General features: G+C 39.7%; 1 protein-coding gene across 3 annotated transcripts in view; it reads right to left on the bottom strand.

Moving 5' to 3' along the window:
- LOC139750312 (progestin and adipoQ receptor family member 4) overlaps positions 1-21,312 on the bottom strand; it is a 155,804-nt gene extending 134,492 nt beyond the window's left edge. For all 3 annotated transcript variants that reach the window (XM_071664977.1, XM_071664966.1, XM_071664987.1), the window contains exon 1: positions 20,795-21,312. In XM_071664977.1, the coding sequence (XP_071521078.1) occupies positions 20,795-21,149 (355 nt within the window). In that variant the 5' untranslated portion in view covers positions 21,150-21,312. The remainder of the gene's footprint in view (positions 1-20,794) is intronic.
- Between the last annotated feature and the right edge of the window lie 2,195 nt (positions 21,313-23,507).

Raw genomic sequence — 23,507 nt, 5'->3', positions numbered from 1 at the left:
AACATACCGAGTATAATACCCTATCAAAGGATAATCAACGAAGGATGATATAGGGAAACATACCGAGTATAATACCCTATCAAAGGATAATCAACGAAGGATGATATAGGGAAACATACTGAGTATAATACCCTGTCAAAGGATAATTAACGGAGGATGATATAGGGAAACATACCAAGTGTAATACACTATCAAAGGATAATCAACGGATCATGTGCATAACATAGGGAAACTTAGCGAGTATAATACACTAACGCGAGAAAACAGTGTATGATACGCTTATGCAAAAAAAAAATCACGAAGATACAACAGAAAACAGTCTGAGCTGATAAGCTAACGTAAAAAACAGACTAAGTACAGTGCAAGAACGACAAAAAAGGGACTGAGTATGATACACGAAGACCGAAAAAGAGAATGAGTATAGCACACGAACACCAAAGATCAGACCTCGTATGATACACGAATGACAGCAAACACACTGCTTACAGTACACAAACGAAGAAAACAAACTGCGTATATCATACACGAACGAAGGAAAAGAGATTATGATACACGAAAGATAGAAAACAGACCAAACATAATAAACCAACAAAAGAAAGAAAACACAAGAGTATGACACACCAACAACAACAACAACAACAACAACAACAATAAAAACTGACGATGTTTTAGAAACAAACGAAAGAAAGCATCATGCGTATAAGGCAGTGATAAAAACCTTATCAAATAAAGTATGTCACACTAGCCAATGAACAAATATAACGTGTGAAGTCCAATACACTGAACAAAGAAAACGTGTGAAGCACTATACACAGAACAAAGAAAACGTGTGAAGTCCAATACACTGAACAAAGAAAACGTGTAAAGCGCAATACACAAAACAAAGAAAACGCGTGAAGTACAATACACTGAACAAAGAAAACGTGTGAAGTACAATACACTGAACAAAGAAAACATGTGACGTACAATACACTGAACAAAGAAAACATGTGATGTGCAATACACTGAACAACGAAAACGTAAAGTACAATAAACTGAACAAAGAAAACATGTGACGTATGATACACTGAACAGAGAAAATAAGTGAAGTACAATAAACTGAACAAAGAAAATATGTGAAGTACAATACACTGAACAAAGAAAACGAAGTACAGTACACTGAACAAAGAAAATATGTGAAGTACAATACACTGGTGAAGGAAAACGTGAAATACAATACACTGAACAAAGAAAACGTGAAGTACGATAAACTGAACAAAGAAGACGTAAAGCACAAAACACTGAACAAAGAAAACGTGAAATACAAATCATTGAACAAAGAGAACATGAGAAGCACAGTACACTGAACAAAGAAAACGTGAAGTACAATACACTGAACAAAGAAAACGTGTGAAGCACAATAAACTGAACAAAGAGAACATGCAAATACAATACTCTAACCAAGTGCTATGGCTCAACCAAAGAAATGTACAAAGTACAATACTTAGGCTGGAGAGAGAGAGAGAGAGAGAGAGAGAGAGAGAGAGAGAGAGAGAGAGAGAGAGAGAGAGAGAGAGAGAGAGAGAGAGTAGGGTAAAGACATCGTAAAAATGTCCACAGTCAAGAGAACGGGGCAATATGTAACACACAATCAGCTAAACAAAATCAATCCTTTAAACTACATTACACAAACCAACGAAAATGGACACACCGAACAGCGGAAGCTCATAAAAACAGACGAAGCAGAAATTACAATCAAAATGCTGCTGGTTTTCCCAGACACATTAAGATGATCTTAATACAGCCCTATCACTAGACCGCCAAACTTTTCGAGGCAGTGGGTGCGTTCCGGCTTGTCGTTCATTTATCGGGAAAAAGGCCGAACTTGTCCGAAAAAGGTTAAATGGAAAACGTCATCTCAGAACCCGCGCTCGTGCTTCACACTGGACTAATTTTTTGTTCTGAGAGGTTTGGTTGGTGTTCTCAAGGGGGTTTTCTTCATATGGCTTAAGAGGATTGCATTGTCGTACCCAGGAGGTAAAGTTATTGTGAGAGTGTCCTCTCATTGGAATTAAGGAGCAAAAGTATCGTACTCAAAGGATTGTTATCGAATATGAGAGGTTAAGATTATTTACTACAATAATTATAAACTTCACTTATTCTAATGGATTTTCAATCGTTTTTCCCAGGGTTTCTTTTTTCTTATTTCAGTGTGAGAGGGTTTCAATAATCTTTCTCAAATGATTACCTTATCTAAGGGATTATAATTGTCGTCTTCCCAGAAAGATAATGATAACGTGATCTTACTCTCGGATTAAACTCATCCCAGAGGGACAATTTGTCATACTCTAGAGGCATAGTACTCAAGGGTTAAGGCTAGCACTCAAAAGGGTTAAGGCATGGTACTTGAAGGTTAAGGCATGATACACAAGAGTTACAGTACGGTACTCAAGGGTTAAGGAATGGCATTTGAAGGCTAAGGCATGGCATTCAAGAGTTAAGGCATGGTACTCAAGGGTTAAGGCATAATACATAAAGGTTAACATGGTACTCAAGGGTTGGGGCATGGTATTCAGCGGGAAGAGTAACATATATCCCACTGGTCAACTGGGTCTGTCTTGGTCAAGTGGACACGGTACCTGATGGCCGGGTTTGACCAGCAGACTTCCCACAGTGGGCCAACCTTACCAATGCTCAGCTGACCACGACAGAAAAGACACCCACATGGCATGCAACACTATATATAAATACATCCATATTTTTCCACCATTAATGGAGTAAGCCTCATCCAGGTGAGCTCATCTACCCATTGTAACATGGTGACTATGTATGGTTAATGACTCGATTCTGAATAACCTAAATGAACCTTCTAGATTCACATGAACTTAATCCTGAGTTGGATAGGTTAAGGCAGCCAGCTGGATTTATCCTAAGATACCATGACTTACTTGTGAGAAAGCTCATTATGCCTCCCGAGTATAATGATTTAACACTGAGTATAATGACTTATGTTTAGCTAACCGTTAGGTTCACTGGGTAATAACAGAGCAGGAGGAGGATGGCTGAAGCTCATGGAGACAGTAACTCTGGACAAGATAACTGAATCCCTTGAGCACGACGGCTCGACCCTTTACAACGAGGGCACGACCCTAGAGAACGAGAGCACGACCCTTGGGCACGACGGCACGACGACTGAGTCAAAGGCCAGGCAGTCATACCCAAGAGAAAGTTACGTTGTGATAAAGGGTAGCAACGTCGTTGCTCATGTTTAAGGCCGACTTCATAACCATTCAAAACTCGACAGCCACTCAGTCTCGACTAGTACTAGGTTGTCAGCTGGGTGATGCAGAATCCGAGGTGGCATGAGGGATTAGCAGCGGCGCCAGTCAGTAACATTCAGCCAGCGATGACCAGTGACCGGGTAAAGCAAGCTACAATTGGTGCAGTTCGTGTCTGCACAAAAGACGTCATCCGCGCTGCCAGACTCAGAATGTTGGGAGGAAAACATATCGCACATTACAGGGACTGGTGATGGTGTTATTCATATGTAAGAATTGGAGAGTAAGATAAAAAGTAAACGAAAGAATTTTAAGAAGATAAAGATTTTAAGAAGATAAAGAAAGGAAATACATGGGAAGTAGAAAGTAGACAGGCTGTCCACCTACCAGAGACGACGTTAACCCATAACGAGTTTTTTTTTTCCTTTTTTTTTTTAGGGAATGACCATCACATTAAAACTAGTTCTTATAAGAACATGTGGCCGAACACATCAGTGTCTTGAAGGTTAAGCACTTCAGTGTATTACCACTGAGAAAAAGAGCTAAAGGAAAGGTAGAAGGGAATGAGGATCCTTCCTTTGATTCGCTAGTGGTGCACATGCTACGAGACTCTCATCAAAACGAGGAGATATATTGGTAAACTTGAATCCACCTTGACCAAGACCGTATGTAAAGCTTCCTGTACAAGATTCAATAGGGAGACATATTGAGCAACAGCTGTGAAGGATCTGGAGAAAGACTGCACAGTGTAGCTAGTATCCTTTATTTCCACCTTCCTCTGCGGGGAAGATCTTTCAGCAATATTCAACAACAACTCCAAAAGTGGAAGCTGCCTTCTCGACTGAGGATGTCACAACACGTCGGCTCGCGGTATGATGGTCCACCTCCACTCCAGACGCTGGGGAGCCACATAGTGACACGACCGAAGCTGTTATTCAATGTTGTTCACTTAACAACTGATACCATGAGAAAATACCACAATATTTTTGGAAATACGCCTTCTTATATGATCACCAGCCAGACTCGTGCCCCTGGACCGACAACGGTGCTGCAGTGGACAACAAACATTAACAAGTAAAGTGGGGAGGTACTGGTGTAAACCAGTCGACGACGAGCGGCGGCCAAGGACGCTCTGCCACGGTGAATAACTCCAGCATGAGAGACGGTGTCACAGGTCTTGGTCGTGGACACACTGTGGCGACCTTCGGAGAGGAACACGTGGCCTTCCTGCTCCGTTTCGTCAGGAGCCACTGACGCCACCAAACTCGACTTGTGTACGGGGGGGGGGGGGGGGGGGATTGCTCAGTGTACCTCAGCGACACTGACGACAGACTTACATTCCACTTTGCAATGCCCATCAGAGACACTATTTACGGACTCTGAGGATCTTGCATTTTTTTTTCAACGCCCTAAAGACACTGGAGACTGAGTATCTGTTAGTTCATATCCTCTAGAGACATGAACCGTGGACTATGAAGATATGCCACAATCTATTTCCGACATGAGACATTTTAACGAAATGATCTTATGATTATTGCAAAAAAAAAAAAAAAGGATCGGTTAAATCGTTGCTGAAAATTCTGTTATCAGGTGTAGATAAGTCGGTATAGTCACAGATCACCAAGGGTGTTGAATATTATCATCACAACGTGACATATCTAACGTGTCTAAAAGTACACTACATGCTGAACACTACTTCAAGAAGTGTTTATGTAGTCATATATATATATATATATATATATATATATATATATATATATATATATTTATTTATTCATTTATTTATTTATTTATCTATCATTCTATTATACTATATCTCCCGCGTTAGCGAGGTAGCGCAAGGAAAAAAGACGAAAGAATGGCCCAACCCACCCACATACACATGTATATACATACACGCTCACACACGCACATATACATACCTATACATTTCAACGTATACATACATATACATACAAAAACATATACATATATACATGTACATATTCATACTTGCTGCCCTCATCCATTCTCGTCGCCACCCCACCATACGTATCACATGTATGTGTGTGTGTGTGTGTGTGTGTGTGTGTGTGTGTGTGTGTGTGCCATTTACAGAAGTAAATACCCTCATTAAGAAGTGCAAACGCGTCCTTAATGAGAAGTGCCGACACATCCTCAACAACACACAAACACATACTGAAGCACGTACACACAATCTCTCAGCAGGAGTGTCCATCCAAGAGATCACAAACATACGACGCCAACCACACATGCTTAATACTAATGCCCCAACACACACACGCACACATCGGCAACGTAAACACCATCCGGGGCATATGGCGCTAATTATGCGACAGACAACTCCCCTGGGCCTAGAAAGGTCGGTGTTTGATCCTTTGATCACGCGCCACGACGCTTGATCACGACGAGACGATCCTTAGGTGTGATGGACTGATGCCTCAGGATCAGCGAAAATGCCAGGCCATCATAACCTAAGGGTCCTATACTGTGTTCCGTTGTAGAACTCCTTCCCCATACAATTCAAATTGGTAATTATACGATTCTAAGCTTTTAAACTGGCCTAATAATATAGACAGCACAGTTCTTCGCAAGATGTAGGGACAGAATTATCAAAGGCCATATCATGAAATTAGCCAAATCTCTATTAAAAAAGTCAAGAAATACTTTGTTTTAAGAATAAAAGTGGCGAACGAATGGAATAAACTGAAAAGGACGCGGTAAATCAGGACAGCATTGATAAATCTGAGTTTGTATGATAGCAGAGATGGTTCAATTAGTATGTACAGCGGGATTACAAGATTATGTATTCTAACATATATGGCTACTGTACAGTTCTTATGATCATTTTTAGTTATCATTATCATTATAATTATTATTATTATTACTATTATTATCATTATTATTATTATTATTATTATTATTATTATTATTATTATTATTATTATTATTAGTATTATCATTATTATCATCATTATTATTACTATCATTATCATCATTATTATCATTATTGTTATCACATCCCAGGTTTTATAGAGCTCCTGCAACTTCTAAGTTCGAGTCTGCGCTACAATCACTAACACGGGAATGATGAGCTCCTTTGGAACGAGATATTCCTGGATGAGACGAGACTGCACTCCCTTTCGTCAGCTGATTGTACATCGTCAAAGGTGACTTTTTCACTCATAGTGTAACCAAAAGCAGGCACAGTCAAGTAATACCACTGTTTACAGACCATGAGAACCTAAGCTGGAAGGCTAAAAGGCAAGCAGTGGCACTCTTCTGATGAGATACTGAAGTGGTCATGAGAGTGAACTGGCAACTCAAAGGTCTCGGGATCAAGCTCCCACCGAAAAAGGTTGTGTGGGAATGTCAAGAGTATCCTGTCAGCACCGGTATCAACAGACTAGCTCTAGTAATACCCCGGTTTGTAAAATCCCAGCCGCTGGTCCACAGGTATAGCCTAGGACACCCTGGCGCGCTTGGCGCAGCAATACCGATGGTAGGTCCAACGCATACTAATTCAGACGTAAGTCAAACGCATCTTAATCTAATCTAGTCTACTTAACTTACGCATGGAAAATATGGCATAGCTACTTAATGACATAACCAAACCTGGACTATCACCTAACCTATATGTGGGGCACATGTCACACGTACCTCCGAAGGATCATAACCTAGTTATGTATAACCTAATTATAGAGTATATGTCACAGGTGCCTCCGAAGGACCATAACTTAGTTATGTAGCCTACGTATGGAAACATGCCGTAGGTACTTAAACTTAAAAATGGGGAACATGACATAGATGTTTACTGTACAAGTTTATTCTAAATTCCCTAACAGATATATGGGGAACATGTAAAGTTATCTCCTATCCTAACCTTACTTAGAAAAGACTAACGGAAATATGGGAAACATTCAGCATGGTTATATCATAAACTACATATGGGATACATGGCACAGTTACTTCCAAACCTAACCTAATCTACATAACGGAAATAAGCCATAGATGGTTTACCTTACATATATGAACCATAGCTTAGCTATCTCGTACAAATGGGGTACATTGTACATATTATATCTCTGAACCTAAAATGACCTGGGTGATCTAACCTACATAAAGATAACATGGTACTGACACCTCAGAAAGTAATTAAACTTATATATGAGAAACATAGAATAAATACTTCCAAACCTAATCCATCCCAGCTTAATCTGATCTAAAAGTACGCCAGACTTCCGACAGTTCTAAATATATAAGCAGCTCCTCCGCAAAGGCCAGGGACAACAGCCTGCTCCAGGCTTCAACTGACGTAGTCTTATCCAACCATATGTATCACTGAACATCACTTTATCATATACGTAAACACCAAATATCCCTAGCAAATCTCTGCTGATCATCAAGTAATAAGACTATCTCGAAAAAGTGAAAAGAAGTGAGTTTCTTAACTGAAGTCTACTGGTCTCTTTCACACATACTTTAGTGATATAGAGAATGAGTGGTGCTGCAAAATATCAAAATTTGCCCACGATACTAAGTTAGGATATGAAGCTACATTAGAAACTGAAGGTCTACAGCCGCACACTACGACAAACTGATAAACTGAAATCACAGGTGTCATATGAATTTCAGTATCGATTAATGCAAAGGTTAACTGGTAGGTAACGAAAACGAGAGGGCAAACCACGGAATAAGTTCTGATGATCAGAACTACGAGCTATGTGAAGAGAAATGCTGACTTGAATGTAATAATCTCTGATAACCTAAAACCTAGTTAGCACTGCGTGAAACAGTAAAGTAGACGAACAAAATCATAGAATTTATAGGTAGGACATTCAAATTTCTGAAACTAATCCTTCACCTTATAATTCATTGGTGCATCCTTACCTTGAGTATTGTGTTAAGTTTTGAAGAAAAAAAAAGGCAATGTAGTGCAGGGCGAGCTACGTAGATGATTCACGATCAGAGAAATAAATCGTAATGACAGCCACTTAGGCGACTTTTAACTTAGAGGGAAGATGCTAATATATAGAATGATTATCAATATGACAAATTGAAAGCAACACCATGGATACGTTTATGAATAAAGCTGAGAAGGGTTTCGCTTCGCTGACATTAATTGTCCCTGCTTATGTACATAAGGATTTTACAATTATTACTACTAAAGTCATATGTTTACTTTCCTTACCTTGGCATACTAGTCTCTATGATCTTGATCTCTTCCAGTGTCAAAAACAATTTCGACAGGATCCTATAGTTTGTTCCTATTTGCAGTCTTTTATATTCCTTTTACGTTATACCCATCGAAAATTACACTATTCTCTTACCTACCACTTCCTTACATATGGGTACTTGATCCCCTAGGCGCCACAGTATGCCCATATTGAACATGACTCAGCAAGCTAATACAATCTCTCCGTCGTGACTCTTGGGTACAAACAATGTCACAGTGGTCAAGGCAGTTCAGGTTTGCAAAATTAAATCAGATTTGATCTGAGTTCGGGAGAATTTTTTTTTTTTATGAAACTAGTTTCTTGTTCGGCGAGCCTTCCTAATACTCTGTTATAACTAATTGTGTGGAAAATCCGTTTTTTTTTTCCAGTAGAATTTTTCGTACCCAAACGATTCTTATTGTAACAAAATCTAACCGACAATATATGTATATATTTCTTTTCTTTTTTATACTATTCGCTATTTCCCGCTTTAGCGAAGAAGCGTTTAGAACAGACGACTGAACCTTTGAGGGAATATCCTCACTAGGCCCCCTTCTCTGTTCCTTCTTTTGGAAAATTAAAAACGAGAGGGAAGGATTTCCAGCCCCACGCTCCCTCCCCTTTTAGTCGCCTTCTAAGACACGCAAGGGAATACGTGGGAAGTATTTTTTCTCCCCTATCCCCAGGGATATATATATATATATATATATATATATATATATATATATATATATATATATATATATATATATATATATACATATATATATATATATATATATATATATATATATATATATATATATATATATATATATATATATATATATATATATATATATATATTCGTTGAAACTGGGAGTTTGAACATTCAATAGGCAGTATAGGAGGGGCCTTATGAAAACGGAAGAATCGTTCTCCCGTCGGGAAGGTCACATTTATATACCTACAAAACACTGTATGGCTCAGCAGACAGAAAAAATGCCACCCATTTCGGAGCCGTAAAGTGAATGCATCCAGATACAAGACAGATGATGCTCGTGTCTTATGATCAGGGGCGCGCTCCTCGGGGATTCACTGAATATATATACATATATATATATATATATATATATATATATATATATATATATATATATACATATATATATAGAGAAAACAATGGACATTAAGACAAGAGGGTCCAGGGCCAGGTTCAGACCTTGCGAGTCTCAAATAACAAGAGCAACCTGACGTTAAGTCAGTTCCACGGCGGAAAATTTTGCCAGGATTTTTCTCTTTAGGCAGACCAATTTTTTCCTACTTCCCAAAATGTGGCGGTATATTTTTTTCTTTCCTAAAATGCATGACATTTATCAGATAGTATGGTTTTGTTTGTTCTGAAGCAGGATAATTCTTTTTTCTTTTGTTCTGCCGCTGAAAACCTGTTTGGAAATTTTCAACTTCTAGGAAGTTTTACAATCACTTCCATGGAAAATTGGGCGGGAACAAGTCAAGCTGGCCGGTATGTGGCTGAACATAACGGCAAGCTACGCAAGCTTAACATGTGCGTTACAATTTCATGTTCTGACCACCATCAAGTTGTCAATAACCATTAACGTCAACGTGCACCAATAAAGGACTCTGAAGCAACGGCAGGTTGATATTATAGCCTAGCACGGAGAGCCGGTAAGAACCCTTGAGGACGACGCTTTCACTTGATTATTACAACGCTATAGTACGAGGCTACGACCCTAGGGTAATGATGGCCTGGCCTTTGACCTGATCCTACTCATAAGGTTGCAGTTGTACTCAGAGTCGTACCGTCGCGTCACTTTCTTAAGAGGTTACATCGAACGGCATCTAAATATTGAGTTCTCGCGCAGCAAGTCAGTAAAAGATACCAAACTGAGGCTACACTTCCCTAGCCTCGACCTATCTGGCAGTTTACGAGACTCATCGTGAGTCCTTGCTATGATATGCCTGTGTATACCCTTGTGTGGTCTACCCAGATATACCCTGGCGTACCTGGGTAAACCCTGGGGTACCACAGTATGTATATATATATATATATATATATATATATATATATATATATATATATATATATATATATATATATATATATATATATATATATATGTGTGTGTGTGTGTGTGTGTGTGCTCCCTGCTCTTCACCCCCCCCCCCCCCCGATTTGATGGATAAATTGGTACCTGGCTTGAGTTGGGATAAATGAAATAGATAAATGAATTAATTGAATAAATAAGTTTATTAGATTTAGGCAGTCACTCGGCTGAAAGTTCACAGTTGAGGTAATGATTATATTACAGAACTGAGTGACCGTTATCAATAACTAGCTAACTAAACTAGTTAACTCGTCTTAAAACAGCTTGCTAATCAAGAACAAGGTAGTCCGGATATTTCCACTCTTCGTACAAGCCCATAAGTGAGTTATATCCACAAAGTCAGGGTAGCAGATATACAAGAATGTTTACCAAGTAAATACTATCGTTTATACATAATACACTTAGCGTGTGTACACAAGCATAGGAGTAAAGACATGGCATACATGTAAAAAGGTTATGAGACGACGCGACTCTCTCTCCCCTGTAACACATGAACGGTAAACACACATACAGACACACGAACGTCACGGAAGCCTCCAAGGCTGAAGGATTTCCGCCACATAACCAGTGTCTGAATGTGGGGACAATGCGTCCGTAACGCTGCTCTCTTGAACCACCAAGCATGGGGCTTACTTTCGCAGTAAGATAAACAGTTAGGTTTGGGTGATGTAAGGTTAGGTTAGGTTAGATTAGATTAGATTAGATCAAGTTAGGTCAGGTTAGAGTAGGTTAGGTTAGAACAGGTAAGACAGACGATATCAGCTTACTTAAATGATTTATCTATTAAGCTTAACAACGCATACACCATCACGTACTTAGTGCTACAGAAACATCGACGCACCGTAAGTATAACTAGGCTTGAGAACGCATAGATCATCATTTACTTAGCTACAGAAACATCGACGCACTGTAACTATAAGTCCATCGGGAAGCATGTAGTTTTGTCCTGGTTGACTCAAGAGGCAAGGGAAGGAACCCATCCTCAGACTGAACAGAGCTTTAAGACCGCACTACCACACACTAAATTCTAGTCCTCTGATCAAAACGGGAGGCTACTGCAATTCATCATTTACTCGAAGGTAGGGTACCTTTTCTTTTATATAATGTAATGACATATCAAGCAATGGAATCAAAAACCTATTATCAAAGAAATACAAAGACAAAAGAACAAGAGAAAAGGAAAACTCAGCTCCATGATACTACACAACCATATATATCACTGACTGTAAAACCAACCCACACAAAACGCGTTTCTTAACCACTCACGCCTTCTGTATATGGTCTGTACCCTCCTCTTACATACGTCAGCTTCTGACCTTGACCTTGGACCTCCGTCCTTACAAAACATTTCCTGATGTAGATGTTTACATGTAGTATCTGCGGTATTGGTCTACTCTCGACTACATCCCTTCCCCTGGTCAAAAGATATCGTGTACACAAACAGCTGTTAGCATTTTAGTACACATGACTTTATGATCTTCGACTTCCGACTCTCGACCTCAAAAAATTACTCGAGCAAAGACGTACCTATGCTGTATCTGTGGGATACGTTTCGTCCATATCCAATCATCGCCACGACATATCACGTGTTTTGACAGAAACATAAAACAAATTGAGTCACAGGATTCAGTCATGTAACTTAAACTATGTGACCAATGATGTAAACTTTACTGTGTGACCCGTGATGTACCCTACACTAGGTGATCAGTAATGTAAACTAGACCACATGACCAATGATGAAATCTACACTAGCTGACCACTGATGAAAAGTAACTAGGTAACCAATGATGTAAACTATCTAGGTGATCATTAATGTACCCCACACCAGGTGATCAATGACGAAACCCGTACTACACTACACTACACTAGGTAACCGGTGATGTAACCTATACCAGGTGATCAGTGATGTAACCTAAGTAAGTGACCACTGATGTGATCTCCACACGGTGGCCAGTAATGTACCTACACTAGGTGGCCAGTAATGTAACCTACATTAGGTGACCAGAGATGTAACCCATTCTATGTGACCAACGAAGCAATCTCCTTGGCCAAATTATAAACTTGTCATATATCTTTGCATAGTACGTGTTCCAAAGGGGCTTTTCCAGTCACTTTAGCATAAGTACAATCGTATGCACATAAACGCACACAACATACCCTTCTCCCCCTTACGCACACACACACACACACATACAAACCTCTTCATCCACTCACATAACCCTACACGACCGAAACACACACACACACACACACACACACACACACACACACACACACACACACACGCACACACACAGACACACGCGCGCGCGCGCGAGCGAGGAGAGTGGTGTTACCCTAACAGGATATGACTGCTTGATGTCCGCTGACACAACACACAATCCTCTGGACCCACAGCCTCCAGTCTGATCTCTCGGTGTCAATAGACTAAGCCCACGTCAGCGGTAGCAAATTATTTAAACACCTCCCTGTGTAGCACAGTGGCCGTCAATTCTTCATTCTGCTCCAAGGACGAGATGAAAGAATAATAACCAGAACCAGCCAGTTACTCGCACCGACAAGACATGTTAAGTCGACCGACCGCATCTCATTATCTCAACAGGAAGCTCTAGATCTGTGTTGTTGAAGACTTTTGTCCAGAAATACTGATGATGATGATGGTGATACCTAATCAATAGTTATCATAAGAATGACATTCTGTTTTTTCTTCATCTACTTCGATTTATCAGAGGGTACGCAATGAACATTGTACTCACTTATGTAACGGAATTTATCACTCATTCACCTGTGGTAGATGGTAAACGTGGCCAGGATCTTTTAGTCCCTGCATCTTCTACCTCAGCAACTTCATCGTGTTGACGACGTGGTGAATGGTCAAGTGGTATATCATGATGTATAACATCAAGTAATAATGTGTAAACTCTGGTTTTATTAACTAGAAGCAACTAAAGGTCACTGTGCCACAATGTGTAACACGTCATACATACATTGTGCCTTGGTAATAGTTTTAATTCAGATTTGTAAATACTGATGACGTAATGCATTTCAATGACGTAAGATTATGCATATCTTAGAAAAAAATACACGTAAACATCAGACGAAAGCCCTAATAAGATAGACGTAACCTTTCGTTACAAATCTTGCATCAGGCGTTACATGTACTTCACACCTGCACTTACATATCACCACCCCTGGTGGCTGATAAGATCCAGCATCGTGAATCACTGCCAAACACCTTCTGTACAACCGTACTTCCTCCGGTGTTATATAATCGATACACTAGCATCTGAAATGTATCAATTAATCAAAGCTTCTGTGTACAAAGTTCGCTTGTCCTTTGTACTGATGTATGCAGCAAGGTGAACAACTTCCAATATATGGTACGGTGCTTCGTATGCTATGTCCGTCAAGCGAATTCACCTACAAAGTCCCGGCTGCACCAGGATTATTGTGCTTTGTCTATTTGTAGCTTTTTCCTCCAACAATAAAGCACTATAATACACAATTATGTTACATCGAAAAAGAAAATGCATCTATTGTATTCTTAAAGCTACATCACTGGATATTCTACGGATATATTATCACATATTCGAAACTTCAATATAATATTCGGTGAAAAACGGTGGAAGTGTAAACATACATGTAGCAACCCCAGCTGTAACCAAGAGGACCTTGAAACTTGCGGCGCGGTAAACTTGGCCTGGAGGGAGCCTCAGCAACGCCCCGCCACACCCTCGTTTGTTGACACGGTCGACAGTATCACCTCGCACCGGAGATAACGTTATGCGGCTTATTTGATGCATCACGTTGACGCCCTCGTAGCTGTGAGCGATAACACAACTCTTCGGAGAATGGGATCAGCTTTGTCATCCTGATACATTCTACCCCTGGCCATGACCTTCGCACTCGCTCATGCCTTTGTCTTGACAGATAATCATCCTGCATAGAGCGCTTTGTTTACGTATATATATATATATATATATATATATATATATATATATATATATATATATATATATATATATATATATATATATATTATTCATGCATTAAAGCTTTGTAAAATTAATTCAAACTTTTTGACATCAGTTACTAATCTAACTTATTCATATCCTTCTGTTATATTGCTTTTAATTTGTGGTATATACCGAAAAGTTTTACATAGAATCTCCTTCACCAGTTCCTGTTCTGCCAGATTTATCAGTATTAGGCCATGTTTGATTGTTCGTGTTATTTCATAGACTTGAAATCGAATTTGAAAAGAATTTTCGCCTAATATCCCCTCTGTGTTTCTAGACGTTTAAATCCCCTGTATGTTTCTGGACGTTTAAATCCTCTGTATGTTTCTGGACGTTTAAATCCCCTGTGTTTCTGAACGTTTAAATCCTCTGTATGTTTCTAGACGTTTAAATCCTCAGTATGTTTCTGAACGTTTAAATCCTCTGTATGCTTCTGGACGATTAAATCCCCTGTATGTTTCTGGACGTTTAAATCCTCTGTATGTTTCTGGACGTTTAAATCCCTGTATGCTTCTGGACGATTAAATCCCCTGCATGTTTCTGGACGTTTAAATCCTCTGTATGTTTCTAGACGTTTAAATCCTCAGTATGTTTCTGAACGTTTAAATCCTCTGTATGCTTCTGGACGATTAAATCCCCTGTATGTTTCTGGACGTTTAAATCCTCTGTATGTTTCTGGACGTTTAAATCCCTGTATGCTTCTGGACGATTAAATCCCCTGCATGTTTCTGGACGTTTAAATCCTCTGTATGTTTCTGGACGTTTAAATCCTCTGTATGCTTCTGGACGATTAAATTCAACATTGTTTCAAAATGAATATCAACATAAATCTGAACCTAGCTTAATGACCAGTCAACAATCGATGGCCAGTATGTTCAGTAACACATTTCACTTTCCAGTCAACAAACCCCATTTTTACCAATACGCATTTCTGGCTAACTAACCATGCAGCCTATAGCCACGTCATCCAACTACATACATAATACATCTGAATAGAATCTCTCCAGGACCTCGTTAATCATGCTTCCCTGTGCTTGTGAATTTCTCGACTGCTGCTTATCAAATTTACGTGAAGAATGGAATACTTTCCTCTTTTTCAACCCTTCCGTCATCGCCTGTGTATCATGCAGAGAGCAGCAACGCCGTAGAGAGTGAGGGAGAGCAGGATGGATGGGGCTGCCTGGTCCACAGGAAGGTGGCAAGGACAGCCAGCTGAACACGTGAACGGAGGGAGGGTGGACCCACCCTCAACCCCTCCTCCCTCATACCTGGGGATTCTCTTCTCCCTCCCTCACCTTGCATGGGAGAGGAGGCGCTCACTTCCACACCTACAAACATACGTAGTTACGGGTGCCGGGCCCTTTAATCTAAGCGCCTTTGAGCGCGACGGTACGACCCTTTGGGGCATAATAGTTTAGCCTTTGCTGACCCCTTGATAGGTAGGGAGTTAAACTACCAAAGGAGGAAACAGTCGTGCTCAGGGGGTCGTAGAAAGGACTCCCTCCTTACCATTACCCTCCCACAAAGCACGACATAGAGGAAAAATATTCCTCCTCTCGGCACAGACAAAGTGAATGTTGGGAAAGATCCATTCATTGTCTTCTCCTCCGGTACGTGAGGAAGACCTCATACCCCTCCCTCTCCCCCGCCAGCATATTGAGGCGTCCGCCCTACTGCCCTCGGCATGCAAAGAATACCTTCTCCCTCACGAGCATACTGCCAGACGGAGATCTGAGAAATATCTATCACTTCCCTTACACTACAATGTAAGGAGAAGGGGGATGGGGGTGATAGATGTCCTCTCCTTCCCCTGTAATGAGAGAAATCCAAAATTTATTCCGTTTTCAAGAGTATCTAGCTAATGTACTTCCTGTATCCATCCTGTAAGAAGGAAGGTTCGACCCGTAGGCGGAGCACTACGACCCACAGTCACATCCGAGGGTAAGTTGTCGTAGAGGTTAAAGTTTGCATCGTCATGTTCCAGTGTCGTGCTGAAGCGGTCGTGCAGATGACGTACTACTTTCTACCATACAGAACTAAACATTCAGTCATACTCAGAATACTTTTTACAAATGGTTTAACGGTGATGACTTAGCTACTGCTTTGTTTACATTTGTAACGTTTCTTGATATCTATTAAAGGTTTTAACTGAGGTGACGTCCACCTCGTCCATCATCGTAAAAGACAACTTACTATATATCATATTTGTGTTGAGTTTACATTCACTGTGGACCTTTTTTTTTTTATATACCTGTCAGAGAACTAGGCTACGTAAAGATTGTTACCACTAACTACTGCATGGGGTTAATGGTTCTGTTGAAGATGATTACTGATGATACCTGTCTATATGTTTGGCTATATTTATCCGTAGTTTTTAATACAGCACACCAATGTAAGACCTGTCGATAACATTCAAAGTAATAAAATCAAGCTGCACTTATCATTTGCTATCATTTTTGTAAAAAGACGGGCTAATTTCATGTCATTACCTGTTACTGGTTGTAAAGAAAACATCACTTACTATTAGTTTTCAGTTCTATGAAATGAAACTTTTTTTTATATTGTATCTTAATGTTTGTCTAAATAATTAATAGGATAGCTACGTATACTAGCTCTACCAAGATGGCAGACTACATATACTGGCAAGATAACAGAAGATTTTTCTTTTTCTAAAAGTGGTTATTTCGAAAATGCCATAGGATTTTCTTCCATAAACGTTTAAATTTGGTTAAGTTAGTTTGGTCGGTTGGTTGGGATTTTAGGTCTATCAACTGCCAAGGTCATTAAGGTGGTCAATGTAAGCTAGATCCACCAACTGAAAAATCTTTAAAGCCTTCTTCAGGTGTTAAAGATAATTCTATGACCACATACACTCTCACTATGCATGTGGCCCACGTTAGTTTAGGTTATGGCTACACTATCCCAATTGTGTTATTCATCTTCTCAGAGTTGCCTTGTTAAAGTGCAAAGAAAAATTAGCCTTTTTTGTTGTCATTCTAAGTTCCGTCCGTTTAAGCTTTCATATTTTGACATTTCATGCAGGATAACCAACTTCATTATGCGTCTGTTTTTATAGACCTAGGCGATAACAGTTATCTGCTGTCATCTTTTGTCACAATAACTAGATTAGGCACGTCTGCTAAAGGTTGCACTGGTAGATAGCGCCAGGATGTGTTTATTTCAGTTCAAAAACAATTTCCCCGCACGATTCCCCGACAGTTTTCCTTTCATATATAAAAAGTTATGTATATAACAAATTGTTACATAACCTAATCAACCCAACTTAAACCTAAGAAAATTATTCTCTTTTGGTCTGTCATATTCATTCACTGGCGGGAAATTGGTTTTGGGGGTAACTGACCGGGGGAAATTGTCTGGGAAATTCTCTGGGGGAAATTGTTCTGATGGGATTCATATCAACTTAACACTCTATTGGTATACTTAATTATAATGTGTTCATTCTTCATGTAAGGTAATTCATTTTGCATAAAACTCTGTCATTGAATTATTTTACATACATATATAAGCGTTATTTGTTTAACAAGTTATCTTTTAGAACATATTCACAAAAAGACAGAAGATATCCTGATTTGCTGATTATCCGAGCTACGAAATGCAATTATTGTAACCTGAGAGCTCAACTGATTTCAGCTAAGGACTTGCTTGTAAACATTGTTTTTAAAGTTTTTATGTTTACAGTCTCATAATATTCTTCGATAAAGGTTTTGTTCATAAAACTGACCGACTCTTCACATAGTATCTAAAAAGTGAACAATATAAACACAGCAAGTACTTCTCGCTATATAATATCGTTAATTAGTCTATAGTCCTCGCTTAATAATGTTTGCTAACTAGGTTATACTTCTCCCCTGGTAATGTTTGCTGATTCAGCCATACCTCTCGTCTAGATATGCTTACTAACTGGCTTATACTTCTCACCTGATAATGTTTCTCCACAAGGCTATCTATACCTCTCGCCTAGTAGATTTGGCTTTACCTCTCGCCAAGTCGATTAGGCTATACCTCTCGCCTAATAGATTAGGCTATACCTCTCGCCAAGTAGATTAGGCTATACCTCTCGCCTAATAGATTAGGTTATACCTCTCGCCTAGTAGATTTGGCTTTACCTCTCGCCAAGTAGATTAGGCTATACCTCTCGCCTAATAGATTAGGCTATACCTCTCGCCTAGTAGATTTGGCTTTACCTCTCGCCAAGTAGATTAGGCTATACCTTTCGCCTAATAGATTAGGCTATACCTCTCGCCTAGTCATGTTTCCCACTAGGCTATACTTCTCCCCTGATAATGTTTGCCACTAGGCTATACTTCTCCACCTGATTCCGGACTAGGCTATAGTCCTCAGCCACCACCACTTCTCATCTAGTAATTTTTGTCAGCAACCATGTTTTGCTAATAACTAACCTATAATTATCACCTGATAACATTTTTGTCATCTGTATCTCGTCTGATAGTTTCTACTACTTCTCCTTATAACTTGCTAAAAACTATACATATATATATATATATATATATATATATATATATATATATATATATACATATATATATATATATATATATATATATATATATATATATTTGCTCTTTCCCGCGTTGGCGAGGTAGCGTTGAGAACAGAGGACTGAGCCTTAAAGGGAATATCCTCATTTGGCTCCCTTCTCTGTTCCTTCTTTTGGAAAGTTAAAAACTGGAGGTGAGGATTCCAGCCCCCGCTCCCTCCCCTTTTAGTCGCCATCTATGACACGCAGGGAATACGTGGGAAGTATATTTCACAAGATATACTATTTTCCATAGCAATTCTTGCTTCCTTTGTATGAAACATACTTGGCTTATGTTTCTTCCTATGAGCCATATGTATCTTTAAAACACATATTGCCTCTGATAGAATGTGTAGGTCAGCGTTTCTCAACATCTTCAATTTCCCATCGATACTAAGTTTTCTGATGAAAGAAGGTAACCTGAAAATATCATAATACATCACGAAAGTCTTCATTGGACTCTGTTGTATCTTTACTTTTTAATCCTATGGGAGTGAATGAAGTATTGCCTTCAACGAAAAAGATCAAAGTTTTGCAGGTGATAACAAGTGATATTCGATGATAAATGTCATGGACAAGAGGAAGCAACCTGATGTCATGGCCTCCACTAAACGACTCTTTTTTTTTCCCCCTTCCTCTCTCATAAAACTGGCAGTTGAAAGGAACCAGGTCAGTGTTTCCTGGCAAAATATGAAAAAAAAAAAAAGAGGCCAAGGACGGAGGCAGAAACTGTGAACAAATGTTTTTGTAGCGGAACATGGTAAATGAGCCGCTGCTGAGTTACAGATGTGAAACTGGGATGACATTAAACCGTTCCTTCTTGCCTAGCCCAGCCAGTTAAACAATTACCTTCAGATCAATAGCGTACAGCAGAAAGGAAATGAATTAGAACTAACACGAGGAACAGAAGACTCCTCGTCCATTCTTATCATATAAACTACAATGCTGATATGATCTTAATAAACTGTTCAATATTAGAAGCCCAAATAAATGGCGCGAAATTAAAGTTGTTAATAACGGGCGTCGCATTTATCGTTCATCTTCAGGCTTGGCGTATACTGCTGTTATGTATGATAATGAGTCTTGATTATGTTTGAAATTAAAAAGCAAAAAGAGGTTATTCAAAATGGAAAATATATTTTGCTTAATATAAATGTCGAAGCTTGTGAGCTTTGGCATCCTAACACAAGGATTTTCATGGCAACTGGATTCCCCCCTTCCTGTCACCTGATATTGACGTGTGTTGCTTCTTGTGTGGGTTTCTGGATCTCTGTTTACATGAAAAATGAATAACTATTAACAATGCTGATTCACAAGACACAGTTATTGTCATTCACAAAGCTATGATGTTATTTTGGGTGAAAATTTAAAAAAAAATACTTAGGGTCTTTCAGCAGACAACCAGAACATTCCAAGAAGTGTTGGGAGTCAACTGCTAGAATTGTAGGGGTTAAACCCGTGTCATTTTTAAGACAGTAAACCGGAAAGGAAAGTTTGTTTACAACACGTGAAGTAGCACCTCCGGGGTTACTTGGTAACACTGCACGAAGATGACCCATCACGGATCACTGACCTCACTTCACATCGCCGGCAGTAGTTTACACTGGAGAGAAATCATTGAGCAATTTATTCTTACCGTGAGTAATGATGTTGATGGTTTCATTGTGGAAGTAAAAGAGGCTCATGAGACAACCCCAGACGGAGAGAAGGGGTCGGTAGCCCGTTTCGATGTATGGGTTGAACTGTAGGTGCTTCGGAATATCTTTTCTATTCAAGAGCGCTTTCTTCGACCAGAGATGTAAGGAGCACTGCTGGCTCGCGCCTTGCTCACACGACTGTTTCTCGTCCGAGGCAAGAACTCCATTGTGTGCTTGCGAGCAACTTTGGTCATTACTTGTAGGTACTGTTCTTTGTCTGACCATACTGTCGGCATTAGCGCCGGCATCGGCAACCCCGCTACCTTTGGGGTTGCTTACACCACTGTCTGACATCTTTGTCAAGTTCCTATGTTCAAACCTTAAGAGGAAAATAATATCACAATTCGCCCATTAATAAGAAATAAATGGGACCCGTATAACCACTGCGACACCTTTCAGTGAGCAGTGAAGAGAACGTAAGTTCTACTGGCCGAGGAACGCAGTACTGCAGCGGTGGAGGGACGTAGGGAACACTAAGACGAAAACAAATGAGCAGAGAGACGCGCTGCGGACCACGCTCCCATTCTGGTTTTACACTCTCGCTTTCTTCTATTTCCACAGACTTAGTTATATTCCTATATGCGTTTGCCTTCTTGCTGGATATTCATATGCAGAATTTCACATGAAAGTTTCATGCAAGTGAAGCAAGAATATTTAGAAGATATTCGCCCGTCTGCAGCGGGGCAAGGTTATTGCCGGTACTTTATCCTATCCCCTATAAAAATGACATTAGACCTCCCATCCAAATGCAGATAACGCTAAACAAAGCATAATATTCTATATTTGCTATTGAATATGAGAGCATTCTGAAAATTAACCAAGGGCTATTGAAAAAAATTATCGATCGCCTTAGACGTTCAAGCGACGTCTGGCAACTATTCCCAGTCAGCTGTTGGATCGATGTTTGGGTCGAGAGTGCCAGAGCGCGCATGACGTCACGACGTTATTACGTCATTCAACCCCACCACCCGGTTCACTGTAAGGCGATCTGCCTTAACTCAGGTGATGGTGGGTTGGCTTTGTTATGTATATGATATACTAACTTCTTCAACTCATATTAGGAAAATGATTTGCGTAATTTGTGAGCAGTTTAAATTTACGATTACAAGACTAGTTAATTCGGTGATTAACAAAGCTTACTTGCTTTAAACATGAACACCCCGGGAGTTCGCGAAAATTAGCCTACACTTGGTAACTGATTTTAATAAATTGATTTATCTTTAACACGTCCCCAACCCACACACACACACACACACACACACACACACACACACACACACATATATATATATATATATATATATATATATATATATATATATATATATATATATTTTTTTTTTTTCTTTTTATACTTTGTCGCTGTCTCCCGCGTTTGCGAGGTAGCGCAAGGAAACAGACGAAAGAAATGGCCCAACCCCCCCCCCCCCCATACACATGTATATACATACGTCCACACACGCAAATATACATACCTACACATACCTATATATATATATGTATATATATATATATATATATATATATATATATATATATATATATATATATATACTTATATATTCTATCTATTATACTTAACCGCCGTCTCCCGCGTTAGCGAGGTAGCGCAAGGACACAGACGAGGAATGGCCCAACTCACCCACATACACATGTATATACATAAACGCCCACACACGCACATATACATACATATGCATTTCAACGTATACATACGTATACATACTCAGACATTCACATGTATACACATGTACATATCAATACTTGCTGCCTTCCTCCATTTCGTCGTTACTCCGCCACATATGAAATAGCATCCCCCCCCCCACCCCCACCCCATTCCTCCAGCAAGGCAGCGCCAGGAACAGACGAAAAAGACAACATTCGCTCACACTCAGTCTCTAGCTGTCATGTCTAATGCACCGAAACCACAGCTCCTTTTTCACATCCAAGCCCCACATACCTTTCCATGGTTTACCCCAGACGCTTCCCATGCCCTGGTTCAATCCATTGACAGCACGTCGACTCCGGTATACCACATCGTTCCAATTTATTCCTTGCACGTCTTTCACCCTCCTGTATGTTCAGGCCCCGATTGCTCAAAATCTTTTTCACTCCATCCTTCCACCTCCACTTTGGTCTCCCACTCCTCATTCCCTCCACCTCTGACACATATATCCTTTTTGTCAATATTTCCTCGCTCATTCTCTCCATGTGACCACATCAATTCAACACATCCTCTTCTGCTCTCTTAACCACACTCTTTTTATTACCACACATCTCTCTTACCTTTTCATTACTTGCTCGATCAAACCACCTCACACCACATTTCTTCACACATCTCATTTCCAACACATCCACCCTCCTCCACCCAACCCCTATCTATAGCCCATGCTATTATTTCAAAAAGATGTATACACACCTTGAATTTATGATAAGACAATGTCAATTAAACTACATCCAAGATTTTAATTCAAATTAAAGAGGAGAGACGTATCATCATTCTAAGCTGTCGCATGTGTTCAAACTGATGGCCACAATATAGTCCCACAGAGTTGCAACCAGCATCAAAGCAGTTCATTTGAACTTTGGGCGCGTTCTCTCTCAATGTGCTGCTTTTATTTTATTGATTGTTGTCTTTTTTTTGCGCGATAA

Source organism: Panulirus ornatus, chromosome 1 (genome assembly GCF_036320965.1).
Source record: "Panulirus ornatus isolate Po-2019 chromosome 1, ASM3632096v1, whole genome shotgun sequence".
Lineage (NCBI taxonomy): Eukaryota > Metazoa > Arthropoda > Malacostraca > Decapoda > Palinuridae > Panulirus > Panulirus ornatus.
Note: the sequence above shows the minus strand (reverse complement) of the source record. Positions and strands in the feature narration are given on the sequence as shown.